We start from the raw sequence: 21,024 nt of genomic DNA on the forward strand, positions 1-21,024 counted from the left end.
AGTTGAGTGACATAGGGCTGGTTGGCCCACATGTGGGTCTCACCCCAGCCCCTTTACACGTGGGATGTTAGAGAAGAGACACTGAGAGAGGGTGGGACCTGTAGGTGATGACGAGCTTTTGCCGCAAGAGAGGAGGGGCTGCTGTTGGACGTAGCGGTCGCTGAAGGCATCAAGGGGCTCTCTAGTGTGTCAAGAAGAGGTAGGGATGCAGGGAACGGCAAATAGAGGCTGATTTTGTGGGTTCTCAGCCTGGGAGAGGGACCCAGCTTACAAGGGAACGGGCGGAGGCGGTAGCCCACTGAAGGAAGCAGGTGAGTGGGAGGAGGGAGGTTGGAGGAAGGTTCCTGGGCAGAAAATATGGGGCGCCGAGTGATGAGCTAAGTCGCATTGTAGGTACTCAATCACAGTCTCCACACAACAACTTGTAAGACCAGAGGGAGCAGAAAGAGAGATGAGGAGTGGGAATCTTTTAGCCCAAGATTGGAGATGCTATGTTGAGAAACCGTTGTTAAATTTTTCAGGGATGATGTTTCATGGTCACACCTCACTACCTCCATCTTTAGAGTTTTACGGGCTGAAATGTTCACAAATGATACGATACAACATTTCAGATTTTCTTCTTTGTGATCAGGATGGGGGTTGGTGTTGGGTGTGGATACAAGAATGGCCATGAGTTGACCACCATGAAAGTGTGATGGCTGGAGACTTGGGTATCTCCATTGCTACTATTTCTATATGTGATATATTTCACAGAATTTTTAAAGAAATATTTACATGAAGATAAGGCTGTTGAGCGGGGATAATTTCAGTTTTGCAGGATGTTCTGGTGATGGTGGTTATGAGGACTGCAAGAAGGTGAAGTTAACACCCTTGAACACAGTTCAGTATTTTTCTCACAGTTGAAAAAAAAAGTGCAAAAGAGACCATCAGATGAACCAATAAAAGAACAGTGTTAGAAAGCAGGTGAAATGGTTCACACTTGTATTACCAGCATTTAGGAGGCTGAGGCAGGAGGATTGCTGTGAATTGAAGACCAGCCAGGCAATACTGCAAGATCCTATATCAAAAAAGATCAGAGACTAAGATTAAGGAAAGAAAGATCTATGCATATATGTAGAAAATACCAACAAATACCACCCAGGAATACCATAATTCAGAGGCCAGAGAGATGGCTCAGGGGTGCAGTGCTTGCTGCGTGAACTTGAGGACCCGAGTTTAGATCCTCAGAAGCCACTTCTAAGGCTGGGTGTGGCTGTGTTCATCTGTAAGTCCAGAGCTGGGGATCTGGAGGCAGTAGGATCTTTGAGGCTCACTGGTCAGCCAGCCTAGTTAATTGGTGAGTTCCAAATTGTTCAATAAAGAGATCCTGTCTCAAAAAATGAGGTGGAGGGGAATTAAGGAAGACACCTGATATTGACCTCTGGTGTGCTCTCTCACAAGCACACAAACACGGACAGACGGCACACCGCACAGAGAGACACCACAATCTATATCGCTTTTTCAAACTTCACAAACTATAAACTGACACAGGAGCAAAGCGATGCAGCCACAGATCTGCAGTAGGCTTTAGCGTGGGGTCAGTGGTCATCCCCATCATTGAAACCAAACACCTGACAAGGAGAAATTTAAGGGGCGGGGGATTCATTCTGACTCACAGGGGATATGGGCCATCATGGCAGGGAAGCCTTGGTGACAGGACAGGCTGCCTGTGGTGTATGTTGGGGATGGGAGATTTAGAAAAATAAACCTTAAAAAGATTTGTTTATTTATTTTATGTCTATGAGTGCACACCAGAAGAAGGAATCAGATTCCATGAGATAGTTGTGAGCCACCATGTGGTTGCTGGGAATTGAACTAAAGACTTTGGGAAGAGCAGCCAGTACTCTTACTGCTGAGCCATCTCTCCAGTAATCCTTTTTTTTTTTTTTTAAGCACAATGGTGAGATTCTTCTCAAACAAGTTTTATAGCAAAAAGGAGAAACAAACCCACTTTAATTTCATGCAAATTGAATAGATGATCTGATCATCTATTTCTTGAAAGGAAGTGTACAGATAGCCAACATATATGAAAATATGCTAAGCATCCCTATATCACAGGGGAAATGCAAATCAAAGCCACAGGGCATGGAGAAGTTCCCTTGCCCCAGCGGAGTGGCTATTACAGGGCAAAGAATGGCAGATGCAGTGAGGGTTTGGAGAAAGGGGGACCCTATGAAGTTCTGGCAGGGATGCCAGTTAGCATGTCTAATATGTAGAAACAGATAGAACTTCCTCAAAAACCCACAAAATGGAACTAGCATACACGCTGATATTCACTGGGCAAATGTCAGTGATAGGAAATTAGTGTGCTTTATCCACAATAGCAAAACAAAACAAAATAGAACCAAATGTGGACTCTGTTGATAGATGAATGGGTAAAAAAAATATGGCCCATACACATGATGGAATATTACTCAGCCACACACACACACACACACACACACACACACACACACACGAAAAGTAGGTTCGTGAAATTATAAATCATTATAATAAGTGAAATAAATCAGACAACACACACACACACACAGAGAACCTCTTGTTTCTTGATTATGTGGGGAAGCTAGAAGTTGATCTCGAGGCTGGGCATGGTGGCACACGCTTTTAGTACCAGCACTCAGGAGGGCAGAGGCAGGTGAATCTCTGACAGTTTGAAAACAGCCTGGTCTACAAAGCAAGTCCAGGACAGCCAGGGCTATGCAGAGAAATCCTGTCTTGAAAAGCCAAAAAAAAAAAAAAAAATTGATCTCAAAGGAGAGAGAGAGAGAGCAAAGCAGGGCATAGGGACTTACATCTATAATACTCACTTGAGAGGCTGAGGTTGGAGGATTGCCAGCCTAGGCTATGCAGTGAGTTCCAGGCCAGCATGAACTGTAGCAATGAGAACAAAGGGTAGAAGAGTGGTTAGCAGAGGCTGAGATGTGGGAGAGGAGGATTGTTACAGAGATGGATGAGCTGGTTCTCAGCATCATGGATCTATCTCATCTGAATTTGTAAAATACTCCTGTTAAGTGTTTAGTGTATGGATTGTAATCCCCTATAGCAGCCATTGAAACTTACTGTATTAGGCCCCATGTTCAGTAACGTAAAAATTAATTAATTAAAATAAAACCACCTTTACTGTATTCGTTGTGAATCTCATTACTCCGATAAAATGCCTACAAATAGCTACTTAGAAGAGGAAGGGTTTATTTTGGCTTACGGGATTTGTTTCCTTTGTTGGTTGGTTGGTTTTGGGTTTTTGAGACAGAGTTTCTCTGAGTAGTCCTGGAACTGTCCAAGAACTCTCTCTGGTCTCAAACTCAGAGATCTGCCTGCCTCTAGCTCTCAAGTGCTGGCTTGCTTTACAGTTTAAGAAGGGACACGGTCCATCATGACGAGGAAGGTTGGCAGGAGTGTGAGGTCCCTGGTCCTTTTGCATCCATAGTCAGGAAGCAGAAATGAATGCCTGTGCTCAGCTCATTGCTTCCTTTCTATTCAGTCCAGGACTCCAGCTCATGGGATGGTGCCTCCGATATTCAGGTTGGGTATTTTCCCCTCATTTAACTTAGTCTAGAAAGTCACTTACAGACACACTGTAACCTCTGTAACATCTTTTTTATAATTCCTAACACTGTGCATGCCAGGATTTCACATAAAAACAAAACAAAACAAAACAAACAAACAAACAACTGTGAATGGGCTTTGATTTCCAGCTTTGGGGACATACAGAGCATCAAATATACAGATGGGTGTAGTGCAGAGTCTATGAAAGGAAAGCCAGATGAGGCGGTGTCTCCAGGTGCTGAACTGCCCTAGAGTATCCCTGTGTGGAAGCCCTGTGGGAAGTCAGAAGGGAGTGTGAGAGAAGGAAGGTGGTGAAAGGAGGCAAGCTCGAACCTGCACACACACACTCACACACACCAATACAGCTGAGCCTCTAGGCAGGGGATGGTGTCTCCCCTGCTATGTCATTACGGCTGCGCTCCTCTCGTGCCTAAAATTCCTACAGTCCTGCTCAGCCATCCACTCTAGGTTCTCAAAGTCAGGTTGAGCGCTCAGGTTCCCAGCTTTGCCCCTGCCCTGTCTCCCACTGCAGGCTTCCCCGGTCTTCAAGCCCTCATCAGCTGTCAGGAGCTTGGATTATTTCGGCTCCTTCCAGTCTCCCACATCTTCCAACCGTCCTTGCCTTGTCAACTCTGAGCAGTTAAGCACGCCAGTCTCATTTCCCCTGGGTTCAGAAGTGAACCCTTCTTGCACTTTCTTTTTTAATCCACCTGCATTGCCACATTTGGGGCCGGCTTCACGCTGGAAGTAAAGACTCGGGTTTTGAAATCCCACCTGCCCATATCTGTCTTGAAACTGGTGCCATGAGCCATTGGCACTTTGTGTGATGGTTGTCGAGGTGGCTGGGCTGAACTCCGTGGCTTAGAATTCTGTTTTTTGTTGATCTCTCCTGTTTTTCCACTTTTATTCTTCTTCTTTTTTCCATTTTCACCCCTTTCAGTGTGAATATTTATACTGCTACATTTCTATTCAGGAACTGTCTCTTGACGATTTTTATATAGATGCGACAGTTAGTGCTTATTGTCAAATGACAGGTCTTAGAGTCACCTTGGAGACAGACTTCTGGGTGTATGAGTTAATTCTGCTGCTGTGACCTAGGCTATCTGTAGAAGGAAACATTTATTTGGGCTTACAGTTCTAGAGAGGGAGTCCATAAAGCTGGGGTGGTGTGGGAGCACCAATCTCGTGGTGTGATCTGTGGACCCGCGTGTAACCTCTGTAACCTCTACATCTCTTTTTATAATTCCTAACACACAGGAAGAGTCCGTCTTTAACACAAGGCATGCCCATGCCTAGAGGAAAAGCATGGTGTGGAAGGAGCAGGAAGCCACCAGCCTCTCACTTCACACTAAGAAAGTAGAGGCCAGAGATGGCCAGCTGGGCACAAGGCTAAAGCAGCTAGTGGGCAAGCTACTGGTGTTTTGGTTGTATTTGGTCCAAGTTGGGAGGGTGGTGTGGTCCCAGAGAGTAGGACCATGCTTCGATCCCACAGAAGTGCTGAGATGCAGCCCTGTGCCTTTGCAGGAACCAGGTCCTGAGGTTGGAGGCGGGGAGGACTGGAGTCGGATTCTGGGAGTCGGCTTCCACTTTTGTAGGCCCAGCAGTTTGATCTGTGCCTCTTTCACCCACGCCTGTAGGAGACCAAACTCACCAAGGGTAGGCAAGAGTTAGCAGGAAGCGGGACAGAGAGAAGAGTTACAGGTTAGTGGTTAGAGACCTTGGCCAGCATCCACGAAGCCTTGGGTTCAATCAGTCCCCAGCATTGCCCCAGGGGTGGTGTTACATCCCAGTACTTGGAAGATGAAGGCAGGAGGGTCAAAAGTTCAAGATCATCATTAGCTATGTCAGATTCTAACTTAAAAAAAAAAGAAAGAAAAAGACAGAAAGTAGAGGATGGGCAGTCTCAGAAGACCACACACACACACATCATTCTTTTCTCTGCCCATCCAAGCACTTCCATGTGCCTCCTAGCCCCACTTCAATCAGTTACCACTATGATAAGTAGGATTCTGGGAAGAGGTGTCACACTTGCCGCTGAGGGGATGTCAGAGGGTCAATGGGAGAGAACAGTGAGGGATAAAACTGCAGGTCGGTACCAGCAAGCCTGCCCATGATGGCGGGGTGGGGGAGGGGGGAGCAGTGCCCGCAGACAGAGCAGGAGGGAAGAACTGAGGCAGGACACCCTTTGTCCTTTCAGTACACTCAGAAGACCACAGCATGCTCACAGACTGCTCTCCCTCACCACCCTAAAACCCCTCCCCCCATTCCTGACCCGTTCAAGTTTCCCTCTGGCCCAACTCTGGTCTTTTCATGCCCTGCACCCATTTTTGCTTCTTCCTTTTTGACTCCTTCCCCTGAGAGACTTCCTTTTGCAGCATAGATTTAGCGCTGGCCCCCTCTGTGGTGAGCCAGGGGCGGGAGGCGGAGCTGGCAGAGGAGGAGGAGGAGGTGAAAGGAGAAGGCAGGCAAGAGCTGTTTGGGGAGAGATATGTTGAGATGCGGCCCAGGAAACCTGTGGTCAGAGTGCAGTGTGCTCTGCGCTCTTTCTTCCTTGGTCCTTTTGAAACATACGAACAGACAGAAGGGGATCCCAGCCCAGACAGGTATGAGTACAGGAAGGACGGGAGAAGCAGGGCTGTTCCCATGCCCTCACAGTCCTGACCACAATGGCTTCTCACCCAACCGCTTTCCCCAAGACAGTCTCTTTCGCCTTTGTCTTCCTCTTTGTGGGAAGGAGCTGAAGAAGCCAAATTCTTGCTTCCTTGATTTACCAAAAGATGTCACGGTGTTCAAGAGCAGCAGGACTTTGGCCCTCACAGGACTGCTAGACCCAAATTCCTAGCTTTCCTTAGAGATGGACAGGCTAGGCTATGTGGACATTATTCTGAGAATCATTTTACAGACATGCCTGAAGGAGGGGAACCATGGCTCTTAGACAGAAGAGGTTGAGCAAGGCAGAAAAAAAAAAATTAAGCAATTATCAACTCTGCAGGAGAACTAGAAAGTTTTACACAGAAATATAATTACAGTTTAGCTCAGCACTGAATAACAAAGGGGTTAAGGACAGATTAAAGCCGGGCAGTATTGGCCTTTAGTCCTAGCACTTGGGAAGCAGAGGCAGGTGTACAAAGCAAGTTCCAGGACATCCAGGGCTACACAGAGAAACTGTGTCAAAAAAAAAAAAAAAAATATATATATATATATATATATATATATATATATATATATATATAAAAGAATTGATTAAAAAACAAAAAAACAAACTGTAACATAGGAGCATGTGGGTTGGAGAAAAACAGAGGAACTAACGTTTTCATCACCAAAACATGAAGGTCAAAATACCTTCCCACTAGTCCAATCTGCTCCCCTCCAAGGGCCATGCTGATCTGTGGGATTATGAGAGATTCGTAAATCAGATGGGAGGCCCCTAACCCCAAGCCAGGCCCCACCTGGGTTAGACCTTTGCTTGCCCTCGGCTTGTGTCACTTCTCTTTCCAATTCTTACTAAACCACTGTTTCCTGCTCAGTGTGCGGTTTCCACTAATGTAGGAAGGAAGCTAGCTGACAACCTCCGGTGAGTATCAGGTGGAAGGTGCTGGCTCCATTCATCAAAGCAAAGGCATTCTCACCCTGATTTCTGCGATCATGTTTCTCAGGGTCCTCTCTCTGCTCCTCTCTGTCTGCTTGGGGGTCACACCGTTGAGGGAGCAACAGGGCACCGCATGGCCTACAAGCATGTGGGTCAGACCCTGAGGATACTCCAAGCCTTTTTCTTCTCTAGGCTTCAGTTTCCCTTAACTGCCAGCGTTTGAGGACAACTGGGGCCACGTGACAGGGTCCTGCCTGCAACAGGCCTGGCTCACAGCAGATGCTCAGAACATGTGAAGATCTCACTAATCCAAAATGGGGCACTGGGGTACAGCTCAGGGGTAGAGATTATGTTTAGGGCTTCGTGAGGCCTCGGGTTCCATCCCTCACACTGTGTGTGTGTGTGTGTGTGTGTGTGTGTGTGTGTGTGTGTGTGTGTATGGTGGGGGGAGAGGTATGGATGAGACTCAGCCCAAGTGATCAGAGATTATGCAGTATGGTGAAATTACCTTTGTTTGTTTTTTTGTTTGTGGAGTGGAAAGTGTTCATTTGAACTTAAAAAAAATCATAATTTTTAATGTAACACATTTTAAGTTAAAATATAATTACATCATTTTTCCCCCTCCAATCTCTGCCATGCCATCTCCCATCTTCCCTCTCAATTTTCGTTTTGTTTTGTTTTTCGAGACAGTGTTTCACTGTGTAGCCCTGGCTGTCTTGGAAGTGGAAGGTCTTGAACCCACAGAGATACACCTGCCTCTGTCTCCCAAGTGCTGGGATTAAAGGTGTGCACCACCATCTGGCCCCCCTCTCATATATATATATATATATATATATATGCACAGATACATATATATGTATATATATATATACACACACATATGTACATATATATATAGGCAAAGAAGATTCTTTGATGAAGGTAGAGAGCTACACTTATCTGTGGGTATAAGGACAGAATGTAGGAAGGAATTAGGGTTGGTCTAGTAGGTCTCTTGTAGTCCATGACCTCACTAGCCCTGGGTAGCTCACTAAGTGTCATCTAAACTTGCACAGACATTTCCTGATTTTTTTCTGGATCTGTGTAAGCCTCTTTAATGGGAGGAATCAAGTTAGTCTACCTGTTAAAGTCCCTACCTGCCACAGGGCATGGCTGCCTTACCCTGCTGGGACTTCTCTCCCAGAGGCCCTTCCACTATAGAATCCAGACCCATTTCCATTATTTATTTCCCCTTTCCCCCTTCTTTCCTCCCCCCTAGCATGCACTCCTCTTCCCCCTCCCTCCACTGCACCCAATAAATCTGTATTAATATAATATAGCTTCGTCTCGCCACTAGCTCATTCTGTTTTATTTAATCCATCACTACCCTCATCTTCCGGGATGTGGAGTGGTCAGATCTTGGCCTTCCCCAAGAAAAGAGGGCAAGAGGGCAAGGCGAGGGCAAGGTGGAGTCTAGAGGCCTTGATAAGGGAAGCAGCTCTCCTCACTGCTCCCAAAAAAGGATTAGCTTGAGAGTCTGAGCAATGAGAACCACAGAGAGACTGTTTCTCACACCATCCATGCACTGGACACCAGGAAGGCCTACAGAATATAGCCCATACTCACACCACGCCAGGCTCTGGTCTTCTGTCAAATCCAGTCATCTCTCATATCTTTGAACACACTGGTATCGTTCCTGAACCCATCCCCTGCCCAACTCACACTTTTTAGTGCTGAAAGTTTCAATACAAATGCCACCACCATTTTCATGCATTTCCTTAGTGTTAGATAGGAGGCTAGTTCCGAGAGGGACTGACCAACAGCTACCCTCCCAAATGGAGTATAAAGAATAATAATAGGTGACCTGGGTGTGGCACATGCCTTCCCCCCATCCCCAGACAAGGTTTCTCTGTGTAGCCTTGGCTGTCCTAGAATTCTCTTTGTAGATGAGGCTGGCTTCAAACTCACAGAGATCGGCCTGCCTCCCAAGTGCTGGAATTAAAGGCATGTACCACCACACCCAGCTTGATATATGCCTTTAATATCAGCCCTCAGGAGGCAGAGACAGACGTATCTCTGAGTTCAAGGCCATCCTGGCCCTTATAGCAAGTTTTAGGGCTACAAGGAGAGACTTTCAAAAAACAAAACAACAAACAAACAAATTGGTGGTAGCTGGACCAGCTTGGGGCTCAGAAACAGAATGTAAACACAACGGCCGTGTAGACCTGGGGTAAAGATCTAAAGATAGATAATAGCAGTGTTTGTAGTCAGCTCTGGATCTGGCACCCAGACCCTGGACGAGCCAGCCAGGGTTGCCACACTGTAGCTCTGGGCAATGGGATCCAAGAGGTGTCAACTTTTAGCTTATTCTTCTGTATTTTTCAATTTTTTAAAAATAATTATGTATCCATTTTATAAGTAAGGAGGTTATTATAAATCAACTTCACAGAAGCCCTCAGGCCCTGGAAACCAGGCCTATCTACCTCAGCAGGCTGACTCAATGGGAAAGAGAGAGACAGAGCTGAAAGGATGGGGCCAGTCCAGTAATTGACCCTTGAGGACAAGGCCATCAGGGCTGCCAAGTCTCCAGTCCCTTCAGTGCTGGGCACTTTGTTGAAATTGTGACATGGGTCTTTCCCTTGCTCATTTCCTCTGAGCCGCCCTGGGTGTCACCGCATAGTTTTCTAAAGAACAGGCAGGAACACACACCCTGGACCAGTTGCCGGCCCTTCCTCCCCTAGAGTGTAAGAAGAATGGGGCTGCCTCAGTCTCGGGAGCGAAGTTGGAGGGGAGGTCACTCCAGGCAGCAGGACAGTCTCAGCTATGGAGGTAATCTAACCACAAGCATCACTGAACACACCCAAAAACAGCTTTAAATCCAGCCATCAACAACAAAGCCAGAAGTCAAAGGTCACTAGGGCAGAGGTAACAACTACTCAGAGGTTCTCTCTCTGTCTATGGCACCAGGCCTCTTCCTAATTAGACTATGCCCAAAGACTCAGTGGCAGCTTTACTCCAGCAGGACTGGGAGGTCACAGCACAAGGACACTCGAGCCTGCCCTATCTCAGCTCTTTTCTGATTACCAGACTTCGAGGAACTGCAGGGAAATCTGCGTCCTTTGCAGGTGGACTGAGTTAAGGTAAGACTTAGGCCTCCCTTCCCCAGGAACGTGTGAAGGAGAGAAGGCCGCTTCCCTGACGATTTGCCTAGAGCAGCTGGCCAAGCATGCAAGATTAGAGCCAGACTTAGGACTCTGCTCTTGAGGTTCAGTCACCAGAAGGTCCTGGAACCTCAGAGGTGCTGCTGGGTGTTGTGCTGCGGGCCCTGTGGTTTGGTGCCTGCCCTTTAGACGGCAACACCCTCTTGGGCCTCTTCCCTGCCCAGCCCTGGGAACCTAGGACCTCCAGAGGCCAGCCCGCACTTCCTCCCTCTCCTTTTACACGCAGTCCTCAAGCAGCCCATTCTACCCCATCCACCTCATTATAGAAATAGGGAAACTGAGGCTTGGGAAGCTCAGGCCTTGACCAAGTCACCGGAGGCAAGGCGGGCTCTTACACAGCCAACTTGGCCACCTCTCTGGGAAGCTCAAGAGGGCCCTCCTCGCAAGAAAAGCCAGGCAGAGGTGGCAGTAGGACTGGGGATGAACCGGAGGGGTGGTGGTTCACATCTACACTCAGCCACTCGGGGTGGACAAGGAGCGAGGGCGGGTTCCAGGGCCAGAGGGGCGGGGCCAGCCCAGAAACACGAGTGCAGTGCTCTCTACTGGCAGGAAGGAGCCAGGGAAGGGCGGGACGCGAGCGCCCTCAAGCGACAGAAAAAAAGAGTAGAGGAGTCCAAGGAATTAACTAACTCGTGCATTCCTCGGCTCTGGAACTGGCCTTAAACAGCTCCTCTCCTAGAGGACAGCCCAGAACACAGGTCTCGAACACTGCTGAGGCCTGGGAAGGAGAAAGCAGTTACGAAAGGGGCCTGCCCTAGGTAAAAGCCAGGCTAGCTTTCAGAGTGGCTCTGGCTCCCAGGTCCTCAGGGGAGACGAGCCAGGTTGTGAAGAGTTCAGTGAACATTATTCCCAGGTCATCTCCAAGCAGGCTTGTAGCCAGGCCCCTCAAAGAGTATATGAAGACCAAAGAGGTCACTCACCCCTTCCAAGATAATTTATTCATGCCCAGGTAGCACTCTGACCCCAGTCCTCGAGCGGAAACGGAGCCATGAGGACATCCTAGTGGCCTGCAGCGGCTCCCTCACTGGTCTGGTTTGCTCTCTGTTGCTGTGAAAAGTATCGAGGCCAACTTGAGGAAGGTGTTTATTACATCTTACAGGCTTATCACCAGGACAGGAGCTCAAGCAGGCATCCGGAGGCAGAAGCTGAAGAGAAACCACAGAGGAACAATGCTTTCTGGCTCCTTTCCTCTGGCTTGCTCACCTACTTCAGATACTGAGCATGAGCGTGTGCGCGTGCTTGTTTCTGGGAGGGCCACCTGGGTCTCCCTACAAAGCTGTGGGCTTTGTAGCTCACTGTGGCTCCTAAGCAGAGATGTGCCTGGGTCCAGCTTTCCGTTGCGGGCCCGAACTGTAGACCACTTTGTTTTGCATTTTATTTTACAGGTGTCAATTTAACGAGCAGTTGGAATCACCTCTCATCCTTGCCCTGCTTTTCCTAAGCAATACGGCACTGGGGGCACAGGGGCTGTTGGGCACGGAGCCAACTGTGCAAGAAGTCATTCGCCATCTGGTTCACATCTAAGTGGACGACTCAGTCCAACTCCCAGGACCTGTTTTGGGGAAGAGATGCAACATTGCACAAATAAGAGACCCGCATGTGTAAAACAGGCCACTTGGCCAAGGCTCCAGCACGAAACACGGCGTTTCTCGTAACATGCACCCGAGGCTTCTGTCGTTTTTATGTCCCTGGCTCTTTACAAAAGTAAGCATCCTGTAGCAGAAGCATTGGCGCACTTCAAAGTATTTGAACACTACAGGGGAAGCACTCGCCGTAAGCGCCGCACCCGCGCACGCGCTACGGGAGGTACTTCCGGGGATTGGCTGAACGCAATCCACGGAGCCGCGGCTTCTATTTCCGCCCTGCGGGGAGTACTTCCGGAAGGCGCTTCCTCTAGTGTGGCAGCTCTGCTATCCCGCGGAAACCCCCTGCGAAGATGGGGAAAGTGAGGGCGCTGCGTGCTCGCGTTCACCGGGCAGCCGTGAGGCCCGACGGGGAGGCTGCACCCGGCTCTGTGCCTCGCGCTTTGGAGCCGGCCCTCCCACAAGCCTCGGCGGCCGTAGCAAGGGCTCAGGTGAGGTGATGGGCGCGGGGCCAGCCACGGTCGGGTCTCCGCTGGGCGGGATTTCCGTAGAGCACGGACCCTGCCGGGCTGGGTTCTCCTCATAGCTGAAGTGTCCGCCGAGCCGGGGTCATGCATGGCTGGGGTTCCCATAGAGCCGAGGTCATGCATGGCTGGGGTCCCCACAGAGCCGGGGTCCGGCCCTGAGTGCCGCCTCCTCTATGTGGGTTCCAGCCACTCTAGTTAGAGTCCTGACCCGGCCCACCCTTAGCCGTTGTGCCTTCTCGGTTTAAGTGTAGGGCTCCAGAAGCGCTCCATCGCTGAAGGAGAGCGTCCCACTATACTCTGGAAATGCCAATGGCCTTCCATCAGTAGTGCTAAAACGTGTTTTTCAAGCATTTACTTTGTGCCGTGTATTACACGCCTGTAAAGCTGACGCTATTTCGTTTGACAGATGAGATTTTTTTAAAAAATCTTTTATGCGTGTGTTTTGAGTGCACGTGTGCATACACCACGTGTGTTCCTAGTACTGTTAGTGGCCAGAGAGGATGTGGATCCCCTGGAGTTAGGGATAGTTGTGAGCCACCATGTCTGTTCTGGGAACCAAACAGGTTCTTTGAAAGAACAGCAAGTGTTTTTAACTCTACCATCTCCTTTTTGAGATCCTGCTTCCCTTCCTCCTTTCTTCTTTTTCTCCCTTCTTCCCTCTCTCCCTCTCTCTGTCCTTCCTTTCTGCTGTGTTCGTGAGATGAGGTCTATCTATGTAGCACTGGTTGTCCTGATACTCACTGTGTAGACCAGGCTGGCCTCAGACTCAGAAGAGATCAGCCTGCCTCTGCCTCCCAAGAGCTGGGGTTAAAGGCATGCACCACATGGCCAACTAGATGAGATTTCTTAGGAGTTAAATATATCCTGGAGGGCCCCCAGCTACTTAATGGTATTGCTGATATTTGCCAAAATCTGGCTAGCTTTAACTCTTGATTTTGTTCCATTGATCCTTATGTCAGCACCACACAGCCTGGATTAGAGTAGTTCTGTATAGTTTAACCCTAGAGATACAGATCCTCAAACTCTTTCTTTTATAGAATCTTATATGACACTTCTGGGTCTCTAGCTGGGTCTCTTGTCAATTTTTGCAAAAAAATAAAAAAATAAAAGTATTGTGGAGTTCTTTGTTTTATACTTTTTATATATGTTTACTGTGTCTACATGAGGACAGAGGATAAGTCAGTTCTCTCCTATTATGTGCTTTCCAGGGATGGAATTTGATGGCCATTATCTTTACCTACTGAGCTCTCTTGCCAGATAAAGGATAGAGTTTTATCTAGTAGTTAGAACAATTTAGGAGATGTTGCCCTCTTAAGAATATTTGATTTTTCAGTTCATAAAAACAAGATCATTTATTCCTTTAAATGTACTTTGCAGCTTTAAGGATTCAGTTCTTGCACTAACTTGGTTGTTTATTCAGTATTCCATATTTTACTTTTATTTTGTGCGCATCTGTCTGGACACAGGAATGTCATGGTGTGCACTTGTAGGACTCCTACCATGTGGGTCCTGGGATTAAACTTAGGTCATCAACCTTGATGGAGAACCTTTACCCACTGAGCCATTTTAAAGGCGTGCACCACCAGGCCTGGCTCCCAGGCATGTTTGTTTGTTGATCTCGCTAAACTGTGCATTCTTTCCATCCCTTCCTATGTCCTCCCATTGCTGTGTAGCCTCTGATGTCTTATTTTCCTCATTTGCTATCTTGGCTGAAGCTTCAGCCTTGTGTTGACAGAGGTTATTCTTAAGGCCCCTTGGCCAGCTGTGTCTTTGCGTCTCTGCTGAAAGGCTATGTGGTTGGTATCCCTGGTTTTGATCCTCACAGGTTGCCAAGGACCTGGGCTTAGAGGACTCCCTCTGCTCATTCCTTGAGGGTCTCCTTCTGCTCATCCCTGGGAGGGCTTACACATGCAGTTGAAAACAGCAGTGCTGCCCTTTCTCAGCTGCTCCTGGATCTGCATAGTCTTGCAAGGAGGCAGGGCACAGTGCCGGTGTCTATGAGGCTCCCCTCTGCTTTATGGTAGACCCGGCTGCTCTGATTTTTTTTTCCAAGTAGATTGGGCAGAAGGGAGCAGCCTAGGTACAGGCCTGATCTGGGAACAGGGACACAGGAGCCCCCCAGGCTGAGACACTCTCCCAGGGCCTCCTTGGCTGAGAAATCAAGGATTTTTGCTTTGGCATCTTCTTACTGTGTGACTCTGAAACCGAAGGTCAGCTTGATGTTGTCTCTTGTTGGAACTGCAGGACTGGACATTGGTTCAAAATGACATCTTTGCCAGGACACAGATAGACCCCAGCGCCTTGGTGCAGAGCCTGGAGCTGGACCAGAGGAGTGTGATATCCCTAAAGAGAGGTGAGATCCTGCCTCCGGAGAGGTCAGAGGGCAGAGGGCAGCCTGACTGTTGCCTGTGGGTTAGCCTGTGCTTTTAAAAAGATAATAGGCCAGATGTCCTGGTGCACACCTTTAATCCCAGTACTTGGAAGGCAGAGACAGGCAGATTTGCATTCAAAGTTAGCCTGGACTACATACATACTGAGTTCCAGGACAGACAAGGCTATGTAGAAAGACCCTGCCTAGCTGGGTAGTGATGTCACACACCTTTAATCCTAGCTCTTTCGAGACAGAGATAGGTGGACCTCTGAGTTTGAGGCCAGACTGGTCTATAGAGTGAGTTTCAGGACAGCTGGGGTTACACAGAGAAATCCTGTCTTGAAAAACCAAACCAAACCAAACAGAAAACTGGAAAGACCCTGTCATCTCAAAGCAGGACAAAAGTGTTACTTTTCCAGAAAAAAAATTAAAATACACTAAAGTAGAAAGAATAGTGTTGAGAAGTTCCATGTGCCAATGCCTGCCCTTGGTACTCATGCCTAAGTACTTTTGAAGCAAGTTTCAGACTGCTTGGCATTTTATTGATAAATCCCTCAGCATGCATCCCTAAGCACTCTTACAATAGATAAAACTTATGTGCAAAATGACACTATGCCTATATATTGACAAGGAGGCAGAAAACAAGTAGGGTTTGTGACTGCCAAGTATTGTGACTGTAGGCATTCTTTTTTTTTTTTTTTTTTAAGATAAGGTTCCTGGCTGTCCCGGAACTTGCTCTGTAGATCAGGCTGGCCTCGAACTCACAGAGATCTGCTTGTTTCCACCTCTCCAGTGCTAGTATCAAAGGCATGGCTACCATACCTGGCCCTACCATTGACATCTTAACTGTCGGTCCTGGTGTATATAAAACGGTGACAAGACCTACCTCATAGAAACTCAGGTTACCATATCTAGAAAGGTCCAGGCATTCAGCAAACACTGGTTCCTTGCTCCTTACTCCTGAGCTAGGTCCAGCAAGGTCACCAGGCTAGATAGCTCCAGTGGAGTTGGTATGCCTTTCTTAGGGACAGTGAGATGTTCTTAGGTTTCAGCTGAACTAAGGCCACCCGCACTGCCAACTGGACCCTGAAGAACTTGGTTGACCACCAGGCCTTACCATGGTATTGCCCCTTTCAACTCTGTCTTATTTTTCCTGTTAGCATCTCTGTTAAGCCCTGTTGTTTGGATGGCCCTGGAGCCAGTAACCCTCTCACCTGCCCCAACTTGATAATGCTTTCTCAAGAGAGTTAACTTAACAGTTAATCGTACCTGATTGAACCCTTCAGATAAGGATGTTTTAAAAATTTGCATACCCATATATGTACATAAAACCTCAAATAAGGGATGAATCACATCTGAGTTCTCACAACTTTTCTAGAGTGGCCTTCGGCCCCTTTAGTTGTTTGTATTTCCCATGTCCTGCCTCTTTGAGAGGGTCATGGACTGGAGTTTGAGTGTGAGGCAGAGATGGGTTTGGGGAATGTGGGAGGGCCCCTTAGCTTGGACCACGTATCTATAGCTCTGGCCAAAGAGTAGTCCTGTTTCTCCGTGCCCATGAGTCTTGCCTCATTGCATGTGTTTGGGGCACAGGGTGTCGCAGGAGAACGTGCTCCTGAATGCAAGACTCATCTAGTCTACAGCCAACCTTGGTCCCTTGAGCCTTCAGGTACTCTCCTTTACAGTTTTCCTGGTGTATGTATTGCATCACCTGTCCGGTAGTCAGCCCCCGCCTCCTTGGGGACCCCTCTGACTGGTTGTGTCTCCAGTTGTTACTCTAGCCCTGAGTCCCGCAGGTGTATCCTCAGTTAACCCTAGGCAAGACGTAGGTGAATGTTAGACCTCACAGAGGGTCCTGGTGAAGTAGATAGACCTGGCTCTTCCTCTGCCCAGTAGCACAGCAACATCGGGACACAGCAATGCCTGCAGCTCTTTCAGAGTCAGCCTCATGTGGAGAGGGACCCGCAGTTGGAAAACCTAGCCCTTTAGCTTATTCCCTCCTGGCTAAAACGTTCAAAGCCCACTTCTTCCAGCGTCCCAGGGCTGCATCTCAGACCCCCCCCCCCCCATATGATTTTTTTTCCCCCTGGCTGGTGCCTTTTGTGTTCTTGGTGCAGGCCGCTTCTGGTCCTGGCCAGCTTAGTCCCTGAACCAGGCAGGTGGGGGGGGCCTGACTTGTGTCAAAGTGGGCATAGGACATGGAGGGAGCTGAGTCCATGACTCAGTCTCTTGCTGCATCCTGCATGACTTTGTCCTGAAAACCTGACTGGGACAATGCAGGAATGAAGAAAGGACAGACACATGTGCAGGAAAGCTGGAGTCAGTAGCCTCTGGTGGGCTGTGCTTGCTCTGATGGAGGACACCTAGGTAATCTGGGAACTTGGGTGGCTTAGGGTTTCTCTTGCTGTGATGAAACACCATGACCAAATAGCTTGGGGAAGAAAGGGTCTATTTGGCTTACATATTGTAGTTCATTGAGGGAATCTACGCAGGAACTCAAACAGGACAGAAACCTAGAAGCAAGAGCCGATACAGAGGCCAGGGAGGGGTGCTGCTTACTGGCTTGCTCTTCCCCATGGTTTGCTCAGCCTGCTTTCTTAAAGAACCCAGGACCACCAGCTGAGGGATGGTACCACCCACAATGGGCTGGGCCCTCCCCATCAATCACTAATTAAGAAAATGCCACACAGGTTTGTCTGCAGCCCACTCTTAGGGAGGCATTTTCTCATTTGAGGCTCCCTCTTCTGACAACTCTAGCTTGTGTCATGCATCAATCTAGCTAGCATAAGGGGGTCTCTGTAGAGGAGCAGTCTCACATTGCGGTCACCTGGGAGGCGAAAGCTGTAGCTGGTAGGTTTTGCACACACTGGTCAACAGTAAACACTGTACTTGGACCAGAGGCAGACTTTGCCATTTCTGTGGCTCTGAGGCCTTGGGGTCCTTGATATGGCTGAGCCCATGTCAACAGTATGTGCTCACTCAGGACTTGATCTGCCCCCACAGTCTGCTCAGTGACCTGCTGGTTTCAGAGGCACAAGCAATGCCTGCAGGCACTTTTCTGTATGCGTCATTGTAACACCTCTTCCCCGTGTCTCATCCTCACCCAGGACTGAGTCAGAAATAACTCCATACTTCCTGCCCAGGGTGAGGTGGCTATAACTGGTATGGCCCTGAGGAGAATAGACATCTGCCATGACTACCATGTGCACGCAGAGGCTGCCCTATTGTGTACAGGCTTGTGTCCCTGTGAGTGCTCTGAGGGGGCATCTTATCTTTCTGTGTGTACCTTGGGAACCAGCTTTCCTCCTGTTCCCCTGAGCTCGCCTTCCTGTGGCAGACAAGATGGCTGCCTTCTAGGAGGGGTTGGCCTCTGCAGCTATGCTGTGGGGCTCCTGACCTATGTGCCTTCACCTCTTGCTCCCCAACCCCAGCCAATAAACCCAACTTAGTCCTATGGGCTAGAGGATCTTCCCTGTGGGATCCTGAACCCCCATGCGAAATGGTTTACGACTTCGCTGCCTGCTCTTCTGGCAGGGGTTGAAGGTGTTGTGGCAGATGCCAGCGATTACTCTTTTTTCCACTCCATTCTGCACACTGTGTGCTACCTGGCGTGTAGTCGGCTTGAGCTGGTGCGGTGAGCCTGGCCATGACACTGCCTAGCAGATGGTCACAGCCTGCTGTCTGTCATCTGCCTGTGCTTGCCTTGGACACGAAGCTAAAACCTGGCAGTGTGCTGTAAAGAGAAAGTCCACAAGCACATTTTCACATTTTATTTACAGCTTGCTGTCTCTGCACACTGGGAGATTGCAGAAAATACACCCAGTCCACTTCCAGACTATCATGTGAACTCTAGCGCTGAGATGTGGGCAGGGTGAGGCAAGGCCTGCAGCGGAGAAGGGCAGGGGCTCCTCGAATGAAGGCCGTGAGAAATGTGGGGCCAACATTGTTGGTCGCCATTGGTCAGCATGCTGCTGGGTGCAAAGGCCTCCAGGCGTTGGGGTGGGAAACATGTCATTAGGAGCCCTAGGCTGGGTGATGTGGCTGCAGAGCTCCAGCGCAGGAAACCCAGAATGTACACACAAGGTCTTCTCAGGCATCTTGACAGGATTCTGAGCCCAATGGCTGTATCTCTTTAGACCCCTGGCCTCCCCTATGCTGACCAGAGTGATGTGACTTTGCAGGGTCCCTCCTCTTTGAGTGCCAGTCTTCTGTGCACTCACACTCTGGCCAGCAGGGGGCAGCAAAGCCTCATTTCCTTCTTAAGTCATGCGTGGGGCAGAGGGCTTGCTGGAAGCTACTGTGTATAGAACCCTAGGAGGATGAGAGTTCTCTAGGAATTTAGTTAAAAGGCGGCTGTGCAGTCAGGGCTATAGCAGAGCCCATAGGACACACTCCTTACTGTTCCCCTCAACTCCTAGGCGTAGCATGTGCACATACCAGCATTATGGGGAGCAAGTCACAGCATGAGTTGACCTTGGCTGCAGTGTTGTGTGTGTGCTGGCTGCCGGGCTGTGGGAGAGCAGGAGGGAGAGGCACTTGCTTCTGAAAGCGCTCCCTGTGGGGTGCTAGGCAGACACACTGGTGCACAAATCTCGAGGCAACAAATCACAGTTGGCAGGCACAGTCCAGTGACTGTTTCTGTGTGTCCCTTCCAGTGACATTTCTCGGGTCCTCTGTTTCTTTGTTGTGGAGTGTGCTCTGGAAGTGTTTGTATGTGGCAGCAGGGGGGCAGCTGGGGCCAGGTTCTGTCCTACCTATTGTCCCTTCCTTCCTGCAGCTTTAGTTCATAAGGTGCCGGGACTGATCAGATTACCCTTGCAGAGCTTGAGCATAGAAACTGGTCTAATTGGTAACAGAGCAAGGCTGTCCCTGCGGTAGTGACTGTAACATGTTCCCAATAACCCCACAGGCCACACTTTGATCAGACAGGTGCCTGTTGGGTTTAAGGCCTTAGAAACAGTTCAAACACTCGGTAGCAGAATGCGTAGTATTTATGGCTGTGGCCCCACCAGCCAGCCTCACTGCCTGTATGCTTCCCGTTCTCTGGTGGACTGTGTTGAGTGCCCACCTCTGCCCAGTAGGGATTGCCCATCTGTGGTAGAATTGAAGCCCAGTACTGTTGTGGGATTTGTATCCCAAGGCTGTAGGAAACAGAATCTGGTGTGTACGGCTCTTGGGGCCCTGGCATGCTCATTCTTGAGGAGGGAGTTGGACATAGCCCCTGTCCTGCCAGAGGCCTGGCTCTTAAGCGTGGAGCCAGCCCTGTGGACAGCAGCAGAAACGTGACCATTAGGGGCCAGCCTCTGCCTGGAGTTACCTGAAAAGTAACTCATAACTGAGAAGCATCAGCAAAAACACCTGCTGAGCCTGGTCCTGTGTGGGTCCGTATGTGATATCATGTCCATTGTCTACCTGTGTTCACAGGGGATCTGCTGCATGCTCCCAGTCTGTCCAGAGCCACAAGCCCATTTGCCTTCAGGACCCTTTAGCCTGTGGGTGTCATCAGTGTGCTCTGTCCTAGGCCATCTCACCTGATGTGAGGCAGCTTCAGTGAGACATCATTTCTTCCCAGTGCTAGTGAGATGGCCGCTTGTTCCGGACTAGAAGACTCAGGAGCTCTTCTGTTCTTATAGATTGTCCCCAGCTGCTTCAAAACCCTCCAAGGGAGGAGAACCCTGTGCCTGCCACCAGTCTTATGCCAGGGTGCAGAATACTGAGGGCTGGTTGGCTCTTTAGGGGCATCTGTCCCCGGTTTGGGGTGCTTTCTTTTGGACGCTTATTTGCCTGGGGAAAACAGGTAGGAGAGATGTCATCTGAGCATGTGGGGTGCTGTTTCTAAGCCTAGGACTGTGGACCAAGTGGCTGGGGCTATTTTGGGTTCTCAGGACATTTCTGCTGTTGGAGGAGCTTTACTGCCAGTGTCCTGCTGAGGCTATCAGCTCCTCATGTCCTCCATCAGCAGCTAGGCTAGCGGGCAGCTGTAGGTTTTGAGATAAAATTTTGGGAGGTGGACAAGAACTTGAAAGGCTTTCTTGTGTCACCGTGTGGTTAGCAGCTCCTGGCCTGTGACTGGGCTCCATCTTTGCTCTGGCCGCCTCCCTTTGGATACCCTTGCCCTGTGTATTTCCCAAACTCCACACAGAGATGCATCTTTTTAGGGCCTTGGCAACCC

The 21,024-nt window shown here is 49.1% G+C and overlaps 1 protein-coding gene across 3 annotated transcripts in view; it reads left to right on the forward strand.

Moving 5' to 3' along the window:
* The first annotated feature begins 12,310 nt into the window (after nt 1-12,310).
* The window catches only part of Slx9 (SLX9 ribosome biogenesis factor), a 29,303-nt gene continuing 20,589 nt past the window's right edge, over nt 12,311-21,024 (forward strand). For 2 of the 3 annotated variants that reach the window (XM_021630976.2, XM_021630977.2), the window contains exons 1-2: nt 12,311-12,448; nt 14,729-14,837. In XM_021630976.2, the coding sequence (XP_021486651.1) occupies nt 12,311-12,448; nt 14,729-14,837 (247 nt within the window). Of the gene's footprint in view, nt 12,449-14,723; nt 14,838-21,024 lie in introns of all 3 variants that reach the window. The other variant, XM_060369299.1, reaches the window with a different exon arrangement.

Source organism: Meriones unguiculatus, chromosome 16 (assembly GCF_030254825.1).
Source record: "Meriones unguiculatus strain TT.TT164.6M chromosome 16, Bangor_MerUng_6.1, whole genome shotgun sequence".
NCBI lineage: Eukaryota > Metazoa > Chordata > Mammalia > Rodentia > Muridae > Meriones > Meriones unguiculatus.